Source organism: Oryx dammah, unplaced genomic scaffold (assembly GCF_014754425.2).
Source record: "Oryx dammah isolate SB20612 unplaced genomic scaffold, SCBI_Odam_1.1 HiC_scaffold_20, whole genome shotgun sequence".
Taxonomy (NCBI): Eukaryota; Metazoa; Chordata; class Mammalia; order Artiodactyla; family Bovidae; genus Oryx; species Oryx dammah.
In genome coordinates this window covers 70,962,611-70,983,236 of record NW_024070204.1, presented here as the reverse complement: position 1 = coordinate 70,983,236, position 20,626 = coordinate 70,962,611, and the positions used below count along the sequence as shown (strand labels likewise).

Here is a 20,626-nt window from a genome sequence, read left to right as displayed (position 1 = left end):
AACTCCGGGGGGCACTCGATGACCTAGGACACAACCCCTTCCCTCAGACCCTGGCTGAGCCTCCATGCCCGCCATGGAGGATGCGGTGCAGAGGCAGGACACCCCAGGGAGAAAACACAGCACAAGCAGGCCCGTGTCCTCTGCCCCCACAGCCCCGGGCCTGGTCCCACACGTGGGGGTCCTGACAGGCATGGAGGCGGGGCCATTCCTGCTGGCTCCTGGATCGGGGACCCCCTCCAGGAGCAGGTCTCTCCACCATGGGAGTGACTGTGACATAGAGCCCCAAATTGTTCTAGGGGATTGCTCGTCTCCCCACTTTCCTGTGTGGGTGGGCCCTGGGGAGGAAAGCTGACGGTTCCCTCATTCTCGACAGGTGACTTCCTGCTCGGTGACGCATCCTGTCTGCCGGTCTCTTCCCTCTCCGGGCTCTGGGATGAGTGAGGCTGAGAGCAGGTGAGACTTGCTATGACCCCTGCACAGTCCCTGGGCCTGTTGAGCTCTCTACCTGTCCCTTGGGAGCCTCCTTGGGCCACACGTGTAAATAGAAATCACATACCACGAGTCTGTCCTGGGCTCCCCGTCCTGTGAAATCCGATTATTTACATTGTGGAGAAGTGCAGCTTCCCTTCTCGGAGGCTCCGTTGCCTCTGGCAGCCTGGCCCTCTGTGGAGGAGCTCCAGGTGTTCTCCTGTCTGATCTTTTGGAGCTGGAGCAGAGGGGAGACTCTGGGGTGGGGCCACCAGGAGCCACCGGGCCCCTAACTTCTTTCCTCTGTGCCTGTAGATGGTGGTGGGATGCCATGGGCTCCTTGATCTCTGTGCCCTCAGTGGGCACCTTTGCCCCCTGCCTCCTTCCCCACATCCCACCCTAGGGGCACAGCGTCCCACCCTCAGACCATGAGGTGACTGCACACATAGCCATGCCCCTTGCTCATTCACCCAGGGTAGGTGGGTGCTCTGAGCAGGGCTGTCCTCTCCTCTGGGGCAGGGGTGGACTGGCCCTGGGGTGACTCCATGTTGCCCACCACACATCCTCAGAGCTGAGAGTGTGTGGTCCTCATCCTCAACTCTGCTCCAGAGCATGAGAAAGACAGAGGTAGGGTGACAGGCCTGGTGCATCTCATTCCAGCTCCTTCTGGGAGAGGAAGGGCTTTCAGGGCAACTTTATCTATCCCACCATGACATGAGGACAAGTTTCTCCCACCTCTCTCTCAGGACCAGCACTGCCCCCAAACGCCCCTTCTTATTCTGACACGTGAGTTTGTCTCTGACACTTTCTGAGCCTGAGGGAAATTTCAGCCTCTCCACAGCCCCTCCCCCTACAGCCCCACAATTTCCAGGTAGAGAGGAGGAGAAGGCAGAGCCAGATCCTGAAAAGGGGGAGGTCTTTAGGTTTAGTTCACCTTAATGTGTTCTGAATGCTATTAGATGTTTCTGTAATGCTGAGATCATGGAAACTAAAGGTGCAGTGAAGGAACTGGGGTGAAGGCGAGTATTCACATTGGGGTGTACCTCCCTCCATGCCCCCATCCCACCTGAAAGCCAAAGCGGGCACCTTTGGAAAGAGTGGAACATTATCCATTGCCTTTCTCCCAGCAGGGTGCAGACAGAGGCCACCAGATCTCATAAGAAAAACATTTATTTCAGGAAGCAAAAATATTTGTAGCAACAAGAAGCTATCAGCACGCAGAGGATGTGCTAATATGAGAAAAAAAAAAGTCTCTGCAAGATAAGCATTTTTTCCTTGGAATAGAGTTTTCCTATCAGGAATGCTGTGAAAAGCATGTTCTGATTGACCAAAAGGGGCATGTTTCTGAAGGAGATAGTGCCTTGGACAGTGGAGGGAATGGCCTGTGATACTTGCACTCTTGAGCCATGATGCCAGGTTCTGCCTGGAAGGGGACCTGGCTCCCTGGGTGAGAGGGCCCACTTGTTGTCCCTGGGACTGGTCCACCTGCTCTCTTTTGGAGAGCTATAGCCCATGGGGTAAGTTGGTAATCACGGGCTGTATCGCTTCTGACTCTTGTTTGCTCTTGGTTGGAGGAAAAATCTTTGGTGGCAGTAATGTGGACCTAATGAGTCCCAGAATTCTGCTTTTACCAATTTAACTCCAAGGCATGAGGTCTATGGTAAAGCACCATCTTCTCGTTTAGGATCTTGTCCTACAGCTGTCATGAGAGTCTGGCCTCAACAGCCCTGCTGTCCATGGTTGACTTGGTTTTGACTAACATTTGGCTCTAGGCTGTGGCTGTTTCAGGTTTGCCTTTTGGCAGGGGCCCTTCTGATTCTTTGCATTTACTGGGGGAAATCCCCTGAAGAAGGAGATTAATCCTTTTTTTGAAGCAGCTTTCTGAAAGAACCTATCCATTCTGCAGGATTAACTGTTGAAACTTGCTTCTTAGGGACTCGGCTCATTCCTTTTCCTGGACAGAGTGACTAATCCCTCGGACCTGGTGGCCATTCGTTCTGCCAGTCCTTTTTGATGCTGTCCTAGTTTGGGACTCCTATATGCCTCTCTCCCTTCAGTGGGGACACACTTCTTCCTCTGGCTCTTATATTTGGGCTCCCACCTCAGGGCCACCTGCTGCCCCTGGCTGCTGCCTCCACTTGATGTAACACATAGAGCATCTGGGAACTGGACATGGATGTGTCTCCTCTGGACAAGGTTTGGGAACAAGACAGAGATTCCTGAGAAGCCAAGATGTTTGCAGCAAGAAACATATCTGAGTGACAGTCTTGGAGAAGTGGCACAGTTCTGAAGGAGCAGACTGGTGGCCCATCCTCTATTCTGATTCTGCTGGTATGTGAACCCTTGGCACTCAAGCTTTTGAAACTGTGCCTCAACATTTAGATCTTCCAGATTTGAGACTTTGTATTCAATGAATGTCTTCAATCGGACCTTGGAGATCGTGGACTCTTCAAATTCATGTTAATGAGTAGGGAATTGACCCACACACTAGGTTCCAAAGTAACTTCTCCAGCAGGGTCTCCTTGCACAGGTTCTTATTCTTGTTACCTGGAAGATGTATCTTACTGCAGTCACGATAGAGTAAGATTCTGGGGAGGCTCGTCCCCCAGCTTCCTTCTGGGACTCACTGCTGGCCATTGCTGAGCTAGAGCTGGGCTCCAGGCTGCCTTTGCCAGCTGCCATGACAGATGCACTGTGCCAATTTCTGGCCACTAAACTGTATGTGGCGGCGTGAGAAGGCGGCTAGCTTTCTGTCCAGTCAGAGGGACCTCTGAGGGCTTATGGGTGTCACCAGCTGTGGGTCCTCCCAGAGCCCCCCGGGCTTCCTCACTCACCTATGAAGGAGTGGGGAGGGGCCTCTCCAGGGAGGGATTTGCCCCTCTTGTTACTGCTATCTTGCATGGGGCTGAGGAGGTTTTCCCTTGGTTAATAGAGCTATTGAGCTGTCCTCAGATTGACAGGTGGCCTTCAAGGTAGACCCTTGAGCCTTTTTCAACTTCAAGCTAAGCATGAACTTGAGGACCTGGAAGAGTAGGTCCCACCTGTGCCTCACCCTCAACTTTACTATATGTGTTTCCAGCTCCTGTTGAATGTCAGGACTGAGAACAACAGACTCAAGGGAGTTGTTCATGGAGGCTTCCCCATGCTGAGAGGAGTGTGGATTTTCTGTCTCCATGGGAGCATGTGTCTCTCCAAGAATGTCTAAAACAAGGTTGTCAACAAATCTCGAACTATAGACATTCACAGGGATCTCACTCTCGTGGATCTGCTGTGCCTTCCTCCCTGTAAGGACTCGTAAGACTGCTGGATGCTTTCTGCTGAGGCTCAGCTTTCTTTCTGACTCAGGTTGCGCTCTTGGATCATTCACTGGAGGGTTGGCTGAGATCAGGTACAGATCTTATAGGATCCTCCCCACACTCTGCCCTACATCATATTGGTGCTGGGCACTTGGACCTCATCTTCTCTGTGTCCTGGCTGATTTTGCCTCGACCTGCAGAGGTCTTTGAGGGCCCCTCCCAGCCCTGTGCCTGACAAGGCCTTGGGAATTTATCCTAAGGCTGCATCAGTTTCTGAGACGCTCGAATGGGCAGGCCAATCTGTTGCTGCATGAACCTTTTGGAAAACTGGTGCTCCAGTTCCTCCCAAACCTCAGGGCTGGCCAAATCCTCAGGAAGGATGGAGACAGAGCTGTGGGCCCAGAAAGACCTGTTCTCCTGGGGAAGGTTAGGAGTGACCTGGCTAAAGACTTGCTGAGATTTCTTAACAAAAGAGGGTAAAGCTCTTCCTCTTTCTAGTTGCTTTTTCCAAAAGTGACATTCCAAGTTTTCAGTTGCATTTGAGATGAAAGGTTATGCCTTATTTGAGACTGTAGGGCAAGATGTTTCACAGGACCCAATCTGGTGCTGAGAAGATGGTCAGACTCGGAGAGAGGGTGATTGACGGAGAGTGGTCTCTAACTGTGCCTAAGCTTGTGCTTGGCACTGGGGCATGTCTGGAGTCAAGGGTTTGGGTCGGGCCTGGATCTCCATGTGAGCCTGAGGTGGAGGTTGAAACTGCTGCCTGGTTGGAGTCAAGGTTAGTGGTTGAGCCTGGTTCTCCATGTGAACTTGAGGTGGTGACTGAGAGGCATGGTTGGAGCCAGGATTGGGGGCAGGCCTGCATCTCCATGTGACGCAGAGGTGACGGTTGCACCTGGGACATAGATGGTGTGGAGGAGCTGGAAGGCTTTAAGCAAATACTGAAAATGTATTTGCTCCACTCGTGACGAAGGTTGGAACCTGGGACGAGCATAACAAAGGGTTATGAGTGTTCACTGAGTGCCCAAGGCTGGGAACGGATGACGAAGGGTCAATACGCCAGGCCTTGAGGCGTTCGAAGGCTTCCTTCTGACCACCTGTTTCTGACAGCAAGGACTATTGTTTCGTGATAAGACTCCCTTTAGAGTCTCGCCAAAGCTATGTTATGGCTTGGGCGGTGGGAACTGTATTTTATGCTTGAATGCTTTAATGTTTATCGGAATGGCTACATGCAAGACAGCCTTATGCTCTATTCTCTGAAAATTATAAAACTACACAATTGGATAATAAACTTTGTCAGTCTACTAGAGGCTGTCCCTGAGTGTCCTTTTCAGAGTGCGGTTCTCCAAGCCTTACAGGTGGAGTCTTGTTTTGAGATTCATCCTGGGCCACAGGTTGAGTCAAATGCTGGGCCAATGTCAGTTGTGAAGTTACTTTTGATGAAATTTGGAATGGTTTGGCCTTAGAACACTCATTGTTAACACAGGGCATAACTCAAGAGGGGACCCAGGTACTATGAGAGTAGCCACCAGACTCTCACTGTGCACAAAGGGGTAACCCCCGAAGAGATAACTGCATGTCTTCTGTAGATGGTTCCCCAAAGTGTCAGGATATCAGGGCTTCTTGGGAACAAGCAGCTGCTCCAGTTTGCCTTTCATGCTCAGAGGTTTTGGTGACCCAAGGTGTCCTGCTTGTCACCGAGTGACTTGATCCTCTTCCCCAATGAAGTTAGGTGATAGCCTGCCTCCTCCTCATTTTTCTCCTTCCAAATCTTCCCTTCTACCCTCTTGGTGGTTAGTATCTCCAGCATCTTCTGGACATCCATGTTGACAAAAGAGAGGCCACCAGCCTCTACCTGCCTATTTGTGGGGTCTCCCCAAAATGAGGTCTCTGGTGAGTGGCTGGGAAGGTGGTCTTGCTTGGATTCTAAATGCATCAAGGTGGAGAAGCTCCAGGCTTTGGCTGCCTCCTGTCACCATGCCAGGGCTGATACAAGACTGCTTGAACGGACAATGAGATAGCTGGTCTTTAAGGGGAGTGTGGAGATGAGCTGTGTGGGATGGTGCCCAGTGCAAGTGCCATGGAGTCACCCTGAGTGAGACTCAGCATGGAGCCTGATGGTGGTGGGGCAGAGGGGGGTGTTGGAGGTGGAGGGTAGGCTCTCGCATGAGAGGGGCTTGGCAAGGAAGGGGACAGGGCAAGTAGCCAGGATGAAAGGCTCTCCAGTGGAAATAAAGGTTCTGGTGTTGAAGAAACACTCAGGGATGAATGTGAGGGAATGGAAACTGAGGTCACTGAGCCTGGACAAATGGTAGAAGCCCAAGGTAGGGGACACTTGGTCAGAGGAGCTGGGGAGACGGGGGGAGCTGCCTCTTCCCCGCATGGTTGGTGGGCTCCAGCAGGAGCTGGCTGGCAAGCCTCACCAGGTGAATCTTTACACGAGAGCTGATCAAAGCCTCCCTTCTCAGGGAACCTCCCTAGGTGTCTGCAGGAGACATGAGGAACAAACTGCAGCCAGGAGCCCTGGGGCCAGGAGGACGGGGCAGTGCGGGCCGGGGTGGGCCCCAGTCTGGCGCGGCCCCAGTGCTGACTTCACAATGCTCCTGCTGCCCCTCAGCCCAGGACGTTGGCCATACCCCGCCTCCAGGTCTCCCCCTCAGCCCAGCCCCAGGCTCCCAGTATCCCTGGGGCCGCACCTTAGGCTTTAGGAGGAAGAGCCACCTAGAAAAGAAAGGGAAGATTTCCAGAAGTGAAGTCAGGTCCCAGACCTCTTCCAATGCTTCCTGGCAATCTCTTCAAGCTGAAAATTGGCATACTGGGTCATGGTGGTGAACATAGGAGCCTAGGGGTCTAAAAGGGAGTTGAGCACACTGTCACTTTAAGGGCACACCATTGGGAGATTGGAGACCGAGCACCTGTGTCCAAGGCCGCACAATCCCTGGCAGTGATGGTGAAGCTCGGGAAAGGTTGATCATTTACAAAATGTTTCCATATTCATCACCCCTTGATGCCCTCACAGCTTGCCTGTGGGGAGAATGGGCAGGCACCACTCTGCAGTCGAATCTGAGCAAAGCAAAATCATGTGTTCTATGAGTCCTCCAGGGCTCACCTCCCAGTGTGGGTGCTATTTGTCCAATGCACCCCACATGCCCTTTGGTACAGAGCCTTTTCCAGGCCCCTCACAGCTTCATTCAGGTATCTGGGTAGTATTCTCCTTCCCAGAAGCCTCCCTGGGAGTTCTGTTTCTCAAGGGAGAAGTCCTGCCACTGGCCCCTCTCAGAGTCTGTGGAGCTGGGTCCTCATGGCCAGAAAAGTGGGGACTAACTCTGGGGGCACTCATGGCTGGATGTCAGAACTCACCTTTCAAAGCTCCGTTTCTCTTGATGCTTCTGCTTCATCCCCTCTGCTCCATTCAATGCTGAGAGAAAAAATGAGGACCTAGGATCCAAATCTCAGTCTCCTCTCTCTAGACAAGCATCAGACACCAGCATCCATACATGATATGACTTTCTACATTTCACTGACAGCTCTGTGATTCTTCTTTCCTTTCACTCATTTTTTGTTGGGAGCCAGCGTGAGGAACTCCGCCCATGGCAAATGTCATGAGGAAGGAAGCTTGGCTACGTAAAGGCGTGATCAAGCCTCAGGAAACCCCTTGTTCCCAAGCATCTACCCCCAAAATCAGAGTACTTTACGGGGAGCTCTCCCCCTTAACCATTTCTCTCAGAGAAGGAGTTAACTTGCAGCTCCAGTTAATGAAAATTCCTGGGTGTGACAAGAGTGTTCCAACTTACAAACTCTGAAGGTTCTCTGGCCTGCCTGATCAGGCTCGTCCGGCCGCATGTGACTGTTTACAGCCTCCCAACTGTGAGAGGCACGGGATGTTTTAAAACTTTCTAAATACAGACTCTTTTGAGAAGTTAGAAGATCATTAGTATAGTATTAGTGGGTTGATTAGGAATTGTATTGGTGAAAGGTTTTTTCTTCATTTGTCGTGCCAATAATTACTGCTAATTCCCTGCCCTGGGTGTGACAAGGATGTCTCAGGTCAAACCTCTCTGCTGGAAGACTAGCTTGTGTGACAACCTCTCAACCATAAACAGCACAGAGAGTTTGGAGTATTAGCGTAGGGCTTTTTTCATTGATGAGTCAATGATTGCCGCCAGGCCTCCATATCCTTAGGTACCTGGGAATATATTAATCAATGTATTTGAAATATAGAAAAGGAAATATAGTAGTTTTTTGGTGTTAGCAATACTAGACTTTTTGAGTTAATGAATCTTCTCTTTTGTTATAGATCACTGTACTTTGTTATAAATCACTATAAATCACTATGCTATGTAAAAATGTAACTTTATCACTATCTTAAGACAAAATAGATTTTAAGGGGAACATTGGCAAAGGATTTACATTTGTTGAGCCAATATTTGCTGATAAATCTCCATATTCCTGCCCTTATAATGAATATAACTAGCATATAGGAGAAATAAGTATTAACCTTTAAGATTAATCCTGTTAAACCTTAGGTTAAGTAAATTCCTTTCTTGATTGTAACTCACTACACCCTCACCCTATAGAAATGCAACTTTATTTGGAGGGTGGCGCCTGATTTAAGAAAAAATCACCCCTGGAAAAATAAGTTTTCTGGTTAACTGACCAGTATCAGAAAGGGCCATAAAATGTCAGCAGACCGCTTGGCCAGAAGATGATGAAACTCATAAGAGCTTTGTATAATTTTATATGAAGCACCTGACTGTGACAAGGGTCAGGTCTGCTGACCCCCGCGTGACTGTATTCATCCCTATGTATAACAAAAAGGTATATAAACAAACCTGAAAAATAAAGAAATCGGATCAGTTTCTGGAAGGACTGATTCCCCCGTGTCGTTTCTTTCTCGCTCCCCGTTTTCCTGGCTGAATTCCCATCTGGTACCATTAATTTTCCTACTACACTATCTGTTTCTAATCTCCCTCTATATCTGTAATTAAATAAGTTTTTTCCAGGACGCCGATTCCGTCCCCACCTTCGAATTACTCTGGATCCACCGGGGCTGGACCCCGGCAATTTTTAAATGGATGAAATGTTTTGTTTTCCTTCTTTGAAGGACATAAAGGATTTTCAATGTGAGATTCACTCTAGACTTCTTTCTTCACTGTTCCTCTGTTCAAGAAACACACACATTCTCAGACTATGGGTGAATCCGAGCTCCATCAGGCAGGTCTCTGCTTCCTGATACCAGCCTCCCCACTTCCCAGCTCCTGCTCTGAGGCTCTCGGGGCTTCAGTACTGCCAGCAGGCCAGTGCTGTCTGAGACACTGTTCATAGCTGCTGAGCTAGTGCTCAGGAGTCTGTCCTCTGGCTGAGATTCAACTCAGAATCCAGTCATTGGCCTCTGGTCACTGTGTTTGGGACTTTCTTGGAGCCACCTACCTACCTGGATACATGGGTTGAGATCTTTTAACAGAAATCCTAGTGTTCACTGTATCTCTGCCCAGCCTGGTTTGTCCCTAGAGGGATGACCATCTATTCTTTCCTGAGAATACATGTCCTGTTCTTTTCCATCTCAAGGGTCATATTAGTTGACTCAGAAAAGTGAAAATAATAATAGAAAAAAAACAGAAATATGTACTTGTAAATATGGACCAAGAGTTCCTTACCTTCCTGATGCTTCCATGTTTTCTAGAAGGAGGAAAGGATGGGTTATACTCAAGTTAGTGAAGGATCAGGAAAAAGAGCCCCAGTCCACACAGAAAGGTGAGGATTGTATCGATCGCCCAGGAAGTGGAACTGGAGTTCAGTCAAATATCAAAAGTGCTTTTCAGGGAAAAGAGAGGATTCTCCATTGTCTGCATCACACTGCTGCCCTCAGGCTACTGAGCACAGGATGTGCACTTGGGGACTAAAGTACTCGGCCCACCTCATAGAGCTGTGGTGTGGTCACAAAGTGCTCTTGGGCCTAAGAGGGAGTAGCAGAAGAGGAGGCTGGACTGTAGCCCCTCCCTAACCATCCAGCCGCTCAGCTTCATAAATCTCCCTTCCTCTGAGCCTTCCCATCCTACCTTCAGTTCGGTTCAGTTCAGTTCAGTCGATCAGTTGTGTCCGACTCTTTGTGACCCCATGAATCGCAGCATGCCAGGCCTCCCTGTCCATCACCAACTCCCGGAGTTCACTCAGACTCATGTCCATCGATGTGAGTCGGTGATGCCACCCAGCCATCTCATCTTCTGTCGTCTGCTTCTCCTCCTGCCCCCAATCCCTCCGAGCATCAGTCTTTTCCAGTGAGTCAACTCTTCGCATCAGGTGGCCAAAGTATTGGAGTTTCAGCTTTACCATCATTCCTTCCAATGAACACCCAGGACTGATCTCCTTTAGGATGGACTGGTTGGATCTCCTTGCAGTCCAAGGGACTCTCAAGAGTCTTCTCCAACACCACAGTTCAAAAGCATCAATTCTTTGGTGCTCAGCTATCTTTATATTCCACTCTCATATCCATACGTGGCCATTGGAAAAACCATAGCGTTGACTAGACGGACCTTTGTTGACAAAGTAATGTCTCTACTTTATGCTGTGTATGTTGGTCATAACTTTCCTTCCAAGGAGTAAGCGTCTTTTAATTTCACAGCTGCAATCACCATCTGCAGTGATTTTGGAGCCCAGAAAAATAAAGTAACCCACTGTTTCCACTGTTTCCCCATCTATTTCCCATGAAGTGATGGGACCAGATGCCATGATCTTTGTTTTCTGAATGTTGAGCTTTAAGCCAACTTTTTCTCTCTCCTCTTTCACTTTCATCAAGAGGCTCTTTAGTTCTTCACTTTCTGCCATAAGGGTGGTGTCATCTGCATATCTAAGGTTATTGATATTTCCCCCAGCAATCTTGGTTCCAGCTTGTGCTTCTTCCAGCTGAGCGTTTCTCATGATGTACTCTGCATAGAAGTTAAATAAGCAGGGTGACAATATACAGCCTTGACGTACTCCTTTTCCTATTTAGAACCAGTCTGTTGTTCCATGTCCAGTTCTAACTGTTGCTTCCTGACCTGCATGTAGGTTTCTCAAGAGGCAGGTCAGGTGGTCTGGTATTCCCATCTCTTTCAGAATTGTCCACAGTTTATTGTGATCCACACAATCAAAGGCTTTGGCATAGTCAATAAAGCAGAAATAGATGTTTTTCTGGAACTTTCTTGCTTTTTCCATGATCCAGCAGATGTTGGCAATTTGATCTCTGGTTCCTCTGCCTTTTCTAAAACCAGCTTGAACATCTGGAAGTTCAGGGTTCATGTATTCCTGAAGCCTGGCTTGGAGAATTTTAAGCATCACTTTACTAGTATGTGAATGAGTGCAATTATGCAGTAGTTTGAGCATTCTTTGGCATTACCTTTCTTAGGGACTGGAATGAAAACTGACCTTTTCCAGTCCTGTGGCCATTGCTGAGTTTTCCAAAATTGCTGGCATATTGAGTACAGCACTTTCACAGCATCATCTTTCTGATTTGAAATAGCTCAACTGGAATTCCATCACCTCCACTAGCTTTGTTTGTAGTGATGCTTTCTAAGGCCCACTTGACTTCACATACCAGGATGTCTGGCTCTAGGTGAGTGATCACACCATCGTGATTATCTGGGTCATGAAGATTTTTTGTACAGTTCTGTGTATTCTTGCCATGTCTGCTTAATATCTTCTGCTTCTGTTAGGTCCATATCATTTCTGTCCTTTATTGAGCCCATCTTTGCATGAAATATTCCCTTGGTATCTCTTGTTTTCTTGAAGAGATCTCTAGTCTTTCCCATTCTATTGTTTTCCTCTATTTCTTTGCATTGATCACTGAGGAAGGCTTTCTTTTCTCTCCTTACTATTCTTTGGAACTCTGCATTCAAATGGGTATATCGTTCCTTTTCTCCTTTGCTTTTCACTTCTCTTCTTTTCACAGCTATTTGTAAGGCCTCCTCAGACAGCCATTTTACTTTTTTGCATTTCTTTTAATTGGGGATGGTCTTGATTCCTGTCTCCTGCACAATGTCACAAATCTCCGTCCATAGTTCTTCAGGCACTCTATCTATCAGATCTAGTCCCTTCAATCTATTTCTCACTTCCACTGTATAGTCATAAGGGATTTGATTTATGTAATACATAAATGGTCTAGTGGTTTTCTCCACTTTCTTCAATTTCAGTCTGAATTTGGCAATAAGGAGTTCATGATCTGAGCCACAGTCAGCTCCTGGTCTTGTTTTTGTTGACTGTATAGAGCTTATCCATATTTGGCTGCAAAGAATATAATCAATCTGATTTCGGTGTTGACCATCTGGTGATGTCCATGTGTAGTTCTTCTCTTGTGTTGTTGGTAGAGGGTGTTTGCTATGACCAGTGCATTCTCTTGGCAGAATTCTAAGAAGCTTTGTTTGCCCTGCTTCATTCTGTAACCCAAGGCCAAATTTGCCTGTTACTCCAGGTGTTTCTTGACTTCCTACTTTTGCATTCCAGCCCCTTATAATGAAAAGGACATCTTTGGGGGGTGTTATTTCTAGAAGGTATTATAGGTCTTCATAGAACTGTTCAACTTCAGCTTCTTCAGCATTACTGGTTGGGGTATAGACCTGGATTACCGTGATATTGAATGGTTTGCCTTGGAAACAAACAGAGATCATTCTGTCATTTTTGAGATTGCATCCAAGTACTGCATTTCAGACTCTTTTGTTGACTATGATGGCTACTCCATTTCTTCTAAGGGATTCCTGCCCACAGTAGCAGATATAATTGTCATCTGAGTTAAATTCACCCATTCCAGTCCATCTTATTTCGCTGATTCCTAGAGTGTCGATGTTCACTCTTGTCATCTCCTGTTTGACCACTGCCAATTTGCCTTGATTTATGGACCTAACATTCCAGGTTCCTATGCAATATTGCTCTTTACAGCATCAAGCCTTGCTTCTATCACCAGTCACATCCACAACTCTGTGTTGTTTTTGCTTTGGCTCCATCCCTTCATTCTCCTGGAGTTATTTCTCCACTGATCTCCGGTAGCATATTGGGCACCTACTGACCTGGGGAGTTCATCTTTCAGTGTACTATCTTTTTCTTTTTCATACTGTTCATGGGGTTCTCAAGGCAAGAATACTGAAGTGATTTGCCATTCCCTTCTCCAGTGAACCACATTCTGTCAGATTTCTCCACCATGACCTGTCTGTCTTGGGTTGCCTCACATGACATAGCTTGGTTTCATTGAGTTAGACAAGGCTGTGGTCTATGTGATCAGACTGGCCTGTTGTCTGTGATTGTAGTTTTAGTCTGTCTGCCCTCTGATGCCCTCTCTCAGTGCCTATCATCTTTCTTGGGTTTCTCTTATTCAACTACATGCAATAAAAAATTAGATAAAAATTATATGAAATTTATAAGGCAATCAAATATAAAGCAAATAGAAATAGTTAAACCTTCAGAGTCAATTTTTCATAAGTTGCCAGCACCTTTGTTTCTGAAATCAATAAACTGAAGAAAAACTTTTGAAACATTCTATACACATACCCACACATCCTTTATTTTTTTATTTTTAAATTAATTTATTTATTTTAATTGGAAGCTAATTATTTTACAATATTTTAGGTTTTTGCCATACATTGACATGAATCAGCCATGAAAGTACATGTGTTCCCCATCCTGAACTCCCCTCCCACCTCCCTCCCCATCCCATCCCTTAGGGTCATCCCAGTGCACCAGCCCTGAGCACCCTGTCTCATCCTTTAAACAAATCAGCCCAGCAGTTTCAAATCTAAGGATCAAGGTGTTTTTTTTTTTTCCAAGTTCAAACATTTTCCTTCAGTATTTGTTATAAGTTGAACTGCTAGCAGCAAATTCTCTCAGTCTTTGTTTATCAGGAAATATTTTTATTTTACCTTCTTTTCTGAAGCATAGATTTTATAGACATGGAATCCCTGGGTGACAATTTTTTTCTTTCAGCTCTTTGAATATGGCATCTCACAGTCTTCTCTCTGCTGTTGCTGATGGAAGTCAGTGGTTAATCTCACTGTGTTCCCCTCATATATGGAGAACAGCTTTTCTCTTGTTACTTTCAAGACTTTTTCGTGATTCTTCTACACTTTGACCAAGATTTGTCTTAGAGTGGATCAGTTTGCTTTCATTTTTCTAGAGGTAAACACTGCCTCTGAAAATTGTTTTCCGTCACAATTTTATAAGTTTTCAGCCATTATGTCTACAAGTAATTTTACTCTCTCCCCTTTCTCTCCCTGCTTTCTGATAGTCTCTTTCCTTCCATACTTGATGGTGTGCTGAATGGATGCCACGGATCATTTTCCCTCAACATTTTTCTCTTTGTTTTTACATTGATTTCTATGAATCCATCTTCAAGTTTATGGATTATTTCTGCTAGCATCTCAAATGTGCTATTGAACCTGTCTAATCAATTTTTCATTTTAATTATTTTAGTTTTCAAATCCAGAATTTATATGATTCCTTTTTTAATTTGTAGCTCTTCATTGAGTTTCTCTGTTTGTTGACCTAGTATCATACTTTCATCTAATTCTTCAAACGTGGTTCCATTATTTCATTTTGTAGTTATCATTATTTTGATACTTTATCTTTTGACCTTCATACTGAATTTATAAGTGATATACTTATATGAGTTATCAGTGGTATGTTATACAAATGCCTTACTCACGACCATTGCAACATGAGAGTTTTCTGATTTTAACTGTATATTTACCTGTCCCAGCAGGTTGATAAGGAGTCCAAGCCTAAAGCCTCTTTAAGGAGGAGGCAAACTTTCTTTCTTTTTCACATTCTTTTGCCTTAGACAAGTAGGCATTGTAAGGAGCATTATCTCAGGTTCAAAGACATTCCTTTTTTTGAGCTTTGGATATATGTTATAGAAAAGGGTCTGGACAAAATGCTCACATCCTTGAGGTGCTTTTGTCTATTCTCAGAGGCTAGTTGAGAAGTATATATGGCCCGCCTTGAATTAGTGAGGTGGGTACACTCCTGCCCCCTTCTGATGTCTGTGTCAGAAGCTTTTTGTGTCACCTTCACTTTAAATAAAATATACACAAAGCTCGGAGTGACTGAGATTGTCTTTGGTCCCAGAGTTATACCTTATTCTTCAGACACCATGAATTCAGTGGCATCAGTCACTGTTGACAGCTAGGTTATCATCTTGGGGGCTTGTCCTCATCTTTAAGACTAGGTAAGAACACTCAGAGTTGAGACTCTTTTGCTCTTCTACTGTGGTCTCTACTTTACTAAACAGAAGCATATGGACTGAACTTTTCCCCGGTCAGCTTTTCCTGGTCCCTCCAATCATTTCATATCTCCTTGGGGAATTAGAGTTATTAACCTTGTGTGCCGGATTGTAGTCTTTCAGGGGTCTTGCAATCCATGCTGTTATTGTGTTTTTCTAGCCAGGCCCCCATTCCAAGTTTTTCAGGACACTGCAGACAGGAGCACTTTAGGGAGCTCGCTGGGGCTCTAGCTCCAGGGACATCTCTCAGACTGGAAATCACCATCCTGACCCCACAGACACAGAGGCAAGTTCTTGTCATGCCTGTACCTCTGGACTATATGGATTGAGGCATTGCTGGTGAGCATGAGATTCCTGAGGACACAGATTGGGACACCCCAGATTTGGGCAGATTGAAAATGAATTAGGCTTCTTCCCTTAGTAGCACTAGCGCTTAGCAGACCAGAGAAAGTCCTCCAGTGGCTCTTGTCTCAACTCCTTAGGTATTCCTTTTGTACAGCTTGCTGGACAGGAATAAAAAGGATGCTGTTGGCCCTCAGTGAACATGAAGGATTAGTTTTTCCTTGCAGGCGGGCCCTCCATCGCCTCCTTCGTTATTGAGTAGACTCATGTGGCCACTCTCAGGAGGATGTCTTGCATTTTCTGTTCATCCCTTTATGACCTTCCACTTACACTGTTGTGAGGAACGTGCACGGGCACACAGAAGTTGGGTGCTTCCCCTAGTGGTCTTGGCTTGGCAAGCATCTGGAAAACTACTCTGCTCCACCCCAGGTGGTGCGGGAATAAAAGGGAAATCAAACCAAGGTTTTAACGGTGAGGACCTGGACATCAGTCTGGGATGCCATCAGGTCTAACCCTGGTGCATCTCCACCACCCCTGGGTGGTAGAACGAGGGGGGATGGCAGTAGGATACCTTCATCGGTAAGGGACAGGTTAGCTCTTGCCATGGAAGGAAGCGTAGGTGGAAAATCAGTCTGCAACCCCATCTAGAGCAGGGGCAGACACCTCCGGTAGAAAAAAGCCATGGCACTGAGCGCTGCTTTTTGCTCTCTTACAGATGGGAGCTAACAGTCCAGAACCACCCCCCTTGAATAATATCTTGAAAAATTGGGATAATTTTGATCCTCAAGGCCTAAAAATCCCTTATATACAGGGTTTCTTTTCTTTAAAAGACCTCACCTGCCCAGAGAGAGAATCCCTGATGGGACATCTTATCTATCAGTCTACCCCTGTTATCAGAGCCAATTTGAACACTCTCTGGTTTAAATTTTTGCTATGAAGCTATGACTACAAGAAGGAGAGATGACATTTTGGACCCTGAATGGCCATGTGTATTCTTTAGACTCCAGAGAAAACTAGTTAAAATGAAATCTTTTTGAAATTGCAAAACTGGTTCTTTTTGCACATGTAATTACTAAAAGTTTGACTTGTTACAATACTTTTTTGGGGAGCTCTGATCCTGCCTGAGAAACAGAAACATGCCTGGGGAAAAACCTGAGTTAACACTTGTCACGTCCTTGAGCTACCTAGCCCACTCTATCTGGGACTCCAGCCATGAGCTGTAACTCAAGCCAAGGAAAAAAAGGGACAAAGAGACATTTTAAATTTCAAGCAGAAAACTGCAAGGTTTCTGTCTGTCTACATTTGTGTGTGTCTCGGTGTATGTCTCCGTCCTTGGAAAAAAGTGCTAAAGGATAAGTGGTTCAATGAGATCTAATTAATTGGCCTAAAGAGAAGTAAGTGCTTACAAATCAAACAATTCTAAATTCAAGAAAATTAAAGTAAATGAATTTCAGGCGTGTATGAACTTGGAAATAATCATTACTGAATTGATACATGATATCGATGTTTGTTTATTGATCTAATTAACAGAGACATTGTGAAGATACTTTTATAAATGACATAACTTTGGGTGATTTATCCTTATCAATCTACAGAATGATGATGTAACGTACAAGTCATGGCTGCTGAAGAAAAGTTAGATGTGCGTTTTTAATAAAAAATAGTAAGGAATGGAATTACATTCTATTAAGGAAAAGGAAAGTAAGTCTAAACATACAGGTGGCTGTCCTCTAAATGGACAAATGAAGTGATGAATACAGAAAGTGTAAAAAAACGTGTGTGGCAAGTAAAAGAAGAGTTTTGTGCATGGTACAAGTTTGTTAAGATATTAAACTGCCTTTGAAGTCTTATTGTTGCTATGACTAAGTGAATAACTATTGTTTCACAGTGAATATAAGCTGTTACCAAACTGGAATTTGGTTTTCTCTCACTGATTAAAAGAACAAACTTTTCTTGGAATGTGGCTTTTGATAACAGACTATAGCATGTATGAACAAAGCTCATTCTGCTTCTACAAAAGTTAACCCCTCTTTAGGGAATTTAAAATGGATTAAAAATGGCTATAAACCAAACAGGTGGGGCCATGAGAGGTCCAAGATGGCCACTTGGCTTTTCCCGGCTCCCTGACAGATCTCGTTTTTATTTGATAATGCCTTTCCTGATTTCAGGATTAATATCTCAGAATAGAAAAAAAACGGTTAAAAGGTGCTTTCCACAGTCTCCAGTGATCAGGGCACCCACTTTGCTGGACAGGTCATACAGACATTCACAAAAACTTCAGGAGCTTCTTGGAGACGATCGCTTTCACTGATGTCCTTGGTCACTGGGCAAGGACAGCAGAACAAAGGGATCGATTGCATGGGATTGAGTGGACTGCTAAACATGACCACAATTTTCATGACTTTTTGTCTGACATATTGTTGACTTTTAATCTGTGTTTGCAGATATAAAGACGCACTTCTCCTCGAGTTACTGATCGTTTAAAACAATCTAGTGATTTACTACCACATTTTTTATCTCTGCCTCATCCCTCCAGAAACTGGAGACACTTGGGTTCTGAACAGCCTTATCAGGTAAGTAAAAAGACTGTCTCCCAGCATATACAGAACTCTCAATGTATACTGGGGAGCTCTAAAAGAAAATCCATCCAACTGATGTCAGGCTTATGGCATCTATTATGTTTCACTGAATAGTAAGTTCCGGTTTTGTTAATTAAGGTCTGTATTTACTAAGACTCAGGTCTTAGATCGGAGAAGGCAATGGCACCCCACTCCAGTACTCTTGCTTGAAAAATCCCATGGACAGAGGGCCTGGTGGGCTGCAGTCCATGGGGTCACTAAGAGTCAGACACGACTGAGTGACTTCACTTTCACTTTTCACTTTCATGCATTGGAGAAGGCAATGGCAACCCACTCCAGTGTTCTTGCCTGGAGAATCCCAGGGACGGGGGAGCCTGGTGGGCTGCTGTCTGTGGGGTCGCACAGAGTCAGACATGACTAAAGCGACTTAGCAGCAGCAGTAGCAGCAGCACTTCTTAGATAGCTCCTTGTGGTTATTTTACATTGCTGCTGCTGCTGCTGCTGCTAAGTCGCTTCAATTGTGTCCAACTCTGCGTGACCCCATAGATGGCAGCCTACCAGGCTCACCCATCCCTGGGATTCTCCAGGCAAGAACACTGGAGTGGGTTGCCACTTCCTTCTCCAATGCATGAAAGTGAAAAGTGAAAGTGAAGTCGCTCAATCGTGTCCGACTCTTAGCGACCCCATGGACTGCAGCCTACCAGGCTCCTCCATCCATGGGATTTGCCAGGCAAGAGTGCTGGAGTGGGTTGCCATTGCCTTCTCCGTTTACATTGCTAAGAGGTTTAATTAAGCTGTTAAAAAGGACACTCTGAGTTTGTCTCTAAAGCTAATCTCAATAACCAGTCTTTGAATAAAGATCAGATGCTCAGGATCTACAACCGGGAGATCAGCAGCAGGCTAGAGTCATTTAACAAACTAAGTCAGATGACCTGGAGATGTCACTAGGCTATACCTAATAGAAGTTCTTGACTTAAGTTCTTACTTATGACTCTACTATTACTGCTAACTGTATTGTTTTCTATGTGCTGCACTCAATATGCCAGCAAATTTGGAAAACTCAGCAGTGGGCACAGGACAGGAAAAGGTCAGTTTTCATTCCAATCCCAAGTGTTGTTCCTTACATTATCAAGTGTGTGACTGAGCCACTGATATAATAATGGTATACAGTTCCGTATGAAATCCCTAGCTGTGAAAAGAAGAGAAGTGAAAAGCAAAGGAGAAAAGGAAAGACATAAGCATCTGAAGGCAGAGTTCCAAAGAATAGCAAGGAGAGATAAGAAAGCCTTCCTCAGCGATCCATGCAAAGAAATAGAGGAAAACAACAGAATGGGAAAGACCAGAGATCTCTTCAAGAAAATTAGAGATACCAAGGGAACATTTCATGCAAAGATGGGCTCAAGAAAGGACAGAAATGGTCTGGACCTAACAGAAGCAGAAGATATTAACAAGAGGTGGCAAGAATGCACAGAAGAACTGTACAAAAAAGATCTTCATGACCCAGATAATCACGATGGTGTGATCACTCACCTAGAGCCAGACATCCTGGAATGTGAAGTCAAGTGTGCCTTAGAATGCATCACTACAAAAAAAGCTAGTGGAGGTGATGGAATTCCAGTTGAGCTATTTCAAATCTTGAAAAATGATGCTGTCAAAGTGCTGCACTCAATATGCCAGCAAATTTGGAAAACTCAGCAGTGGCCACAGGACAGGAAAACGTCAGTTTTCATTCCAGTCGCAAAAAAAAACAATGCCAAAGAATGCTCAAACTACTGCACAGTTGCACTCATCTCACACACTAGTCAAGTAATGCTCAAAATAATCCAAGCCAGGCTTCAGCAATACGTGAACCATGAACTTCCAGATGTTCAGGCTGGTTTTAGAAAAGGCAGAGGAGCCAGAGATCAAATTGTCAACATCCGCTGGATCATCAAAAAAGCGAGAGAGTTCCAGAAAAATATCTATTTCTGCTTTATTGACTATGCCAAAGCCTTTGAGTGTGTGGATCACAATAAACTGTGGAAAATTCTGAAAGAGATGGGAATACCAGACCACCTGACCTGCCTCTTGAGAAACCTATAAGGGACCACTCTTCCCAGGTGTATGCTTTGTCTTCCATATGGGACGGGGCCATGGAAGGAAAGTGAACCCCAGCATGGAAAGTGAACCCCAGCATGGATACTCACCCGCACTCAATTCTCTCCCTGCACCTCAGTGTCCATAATACCAGCACAGTATTAAAGAAACAAGCAACAGTATTCAGGATATGTCACGGTGAACTAAGCCTAAAGACCTCTCCCTTCTCAGGATGCAGCTCAGTCCTCCACACCTCTCTCTCTGCCTTGAACTTGTCAGGCTGTAGGGGAAGAGTTTGCAGAAGCTGAAATTCACCCCAGGCTCAGAAAGTGTCAGAAATAGTATCACTCATCAGAATAAGGAGGGGAGTTTGGGGCAGTGCTGGCCGAGTCCAGGGTGAGGGAAACCTCATCCTCGTGTCATGGTGGGATTAGATAATGCTGTCCTGGAAGCCCCTCCTCTTCCAGATGGAGCTGTAATGAGATGTGCTAGGCCTGTCACCCTTCCTCTGCTTTTCTCGTGCTCTGGAGCAGGGGTGAGAATGAGGACCACACACTCTCAGCTCTGAGGGTTGCGGTGTGGAGCATGGAGGCCCCTGAGGACTGGTCCCCCCCTACCCTGGA

The 20,626-nt window shown here is 45.7% G+C and overlaps 1 protein-coding gene across 1 annotated transcript; it reads right to left on the bottom strand.

Moving 5' to 3' along the window:
- Positions 1-4,019: 4,019 nt before the first annotated feature.
- LOC120879412 (putative spermatogenesis-associated protein 31C1) lies at positions 4,020-9,556 on the bottom strand (the record flags this gene model as incomplete). The annotated part of the gene is made up of 3 exons (XM_040262402.1): positions 4,020-4,265; positions 5,808-5,878; positions 9,481-9,556. Coding segments are annotated over 3 exons (393 nt in total), but the record flags the coding sequence as incomplete, so codon positions are not given.
- Between the last annotated feature and the right edge of the window lie 11,070 nt (positions 9,557-20,626).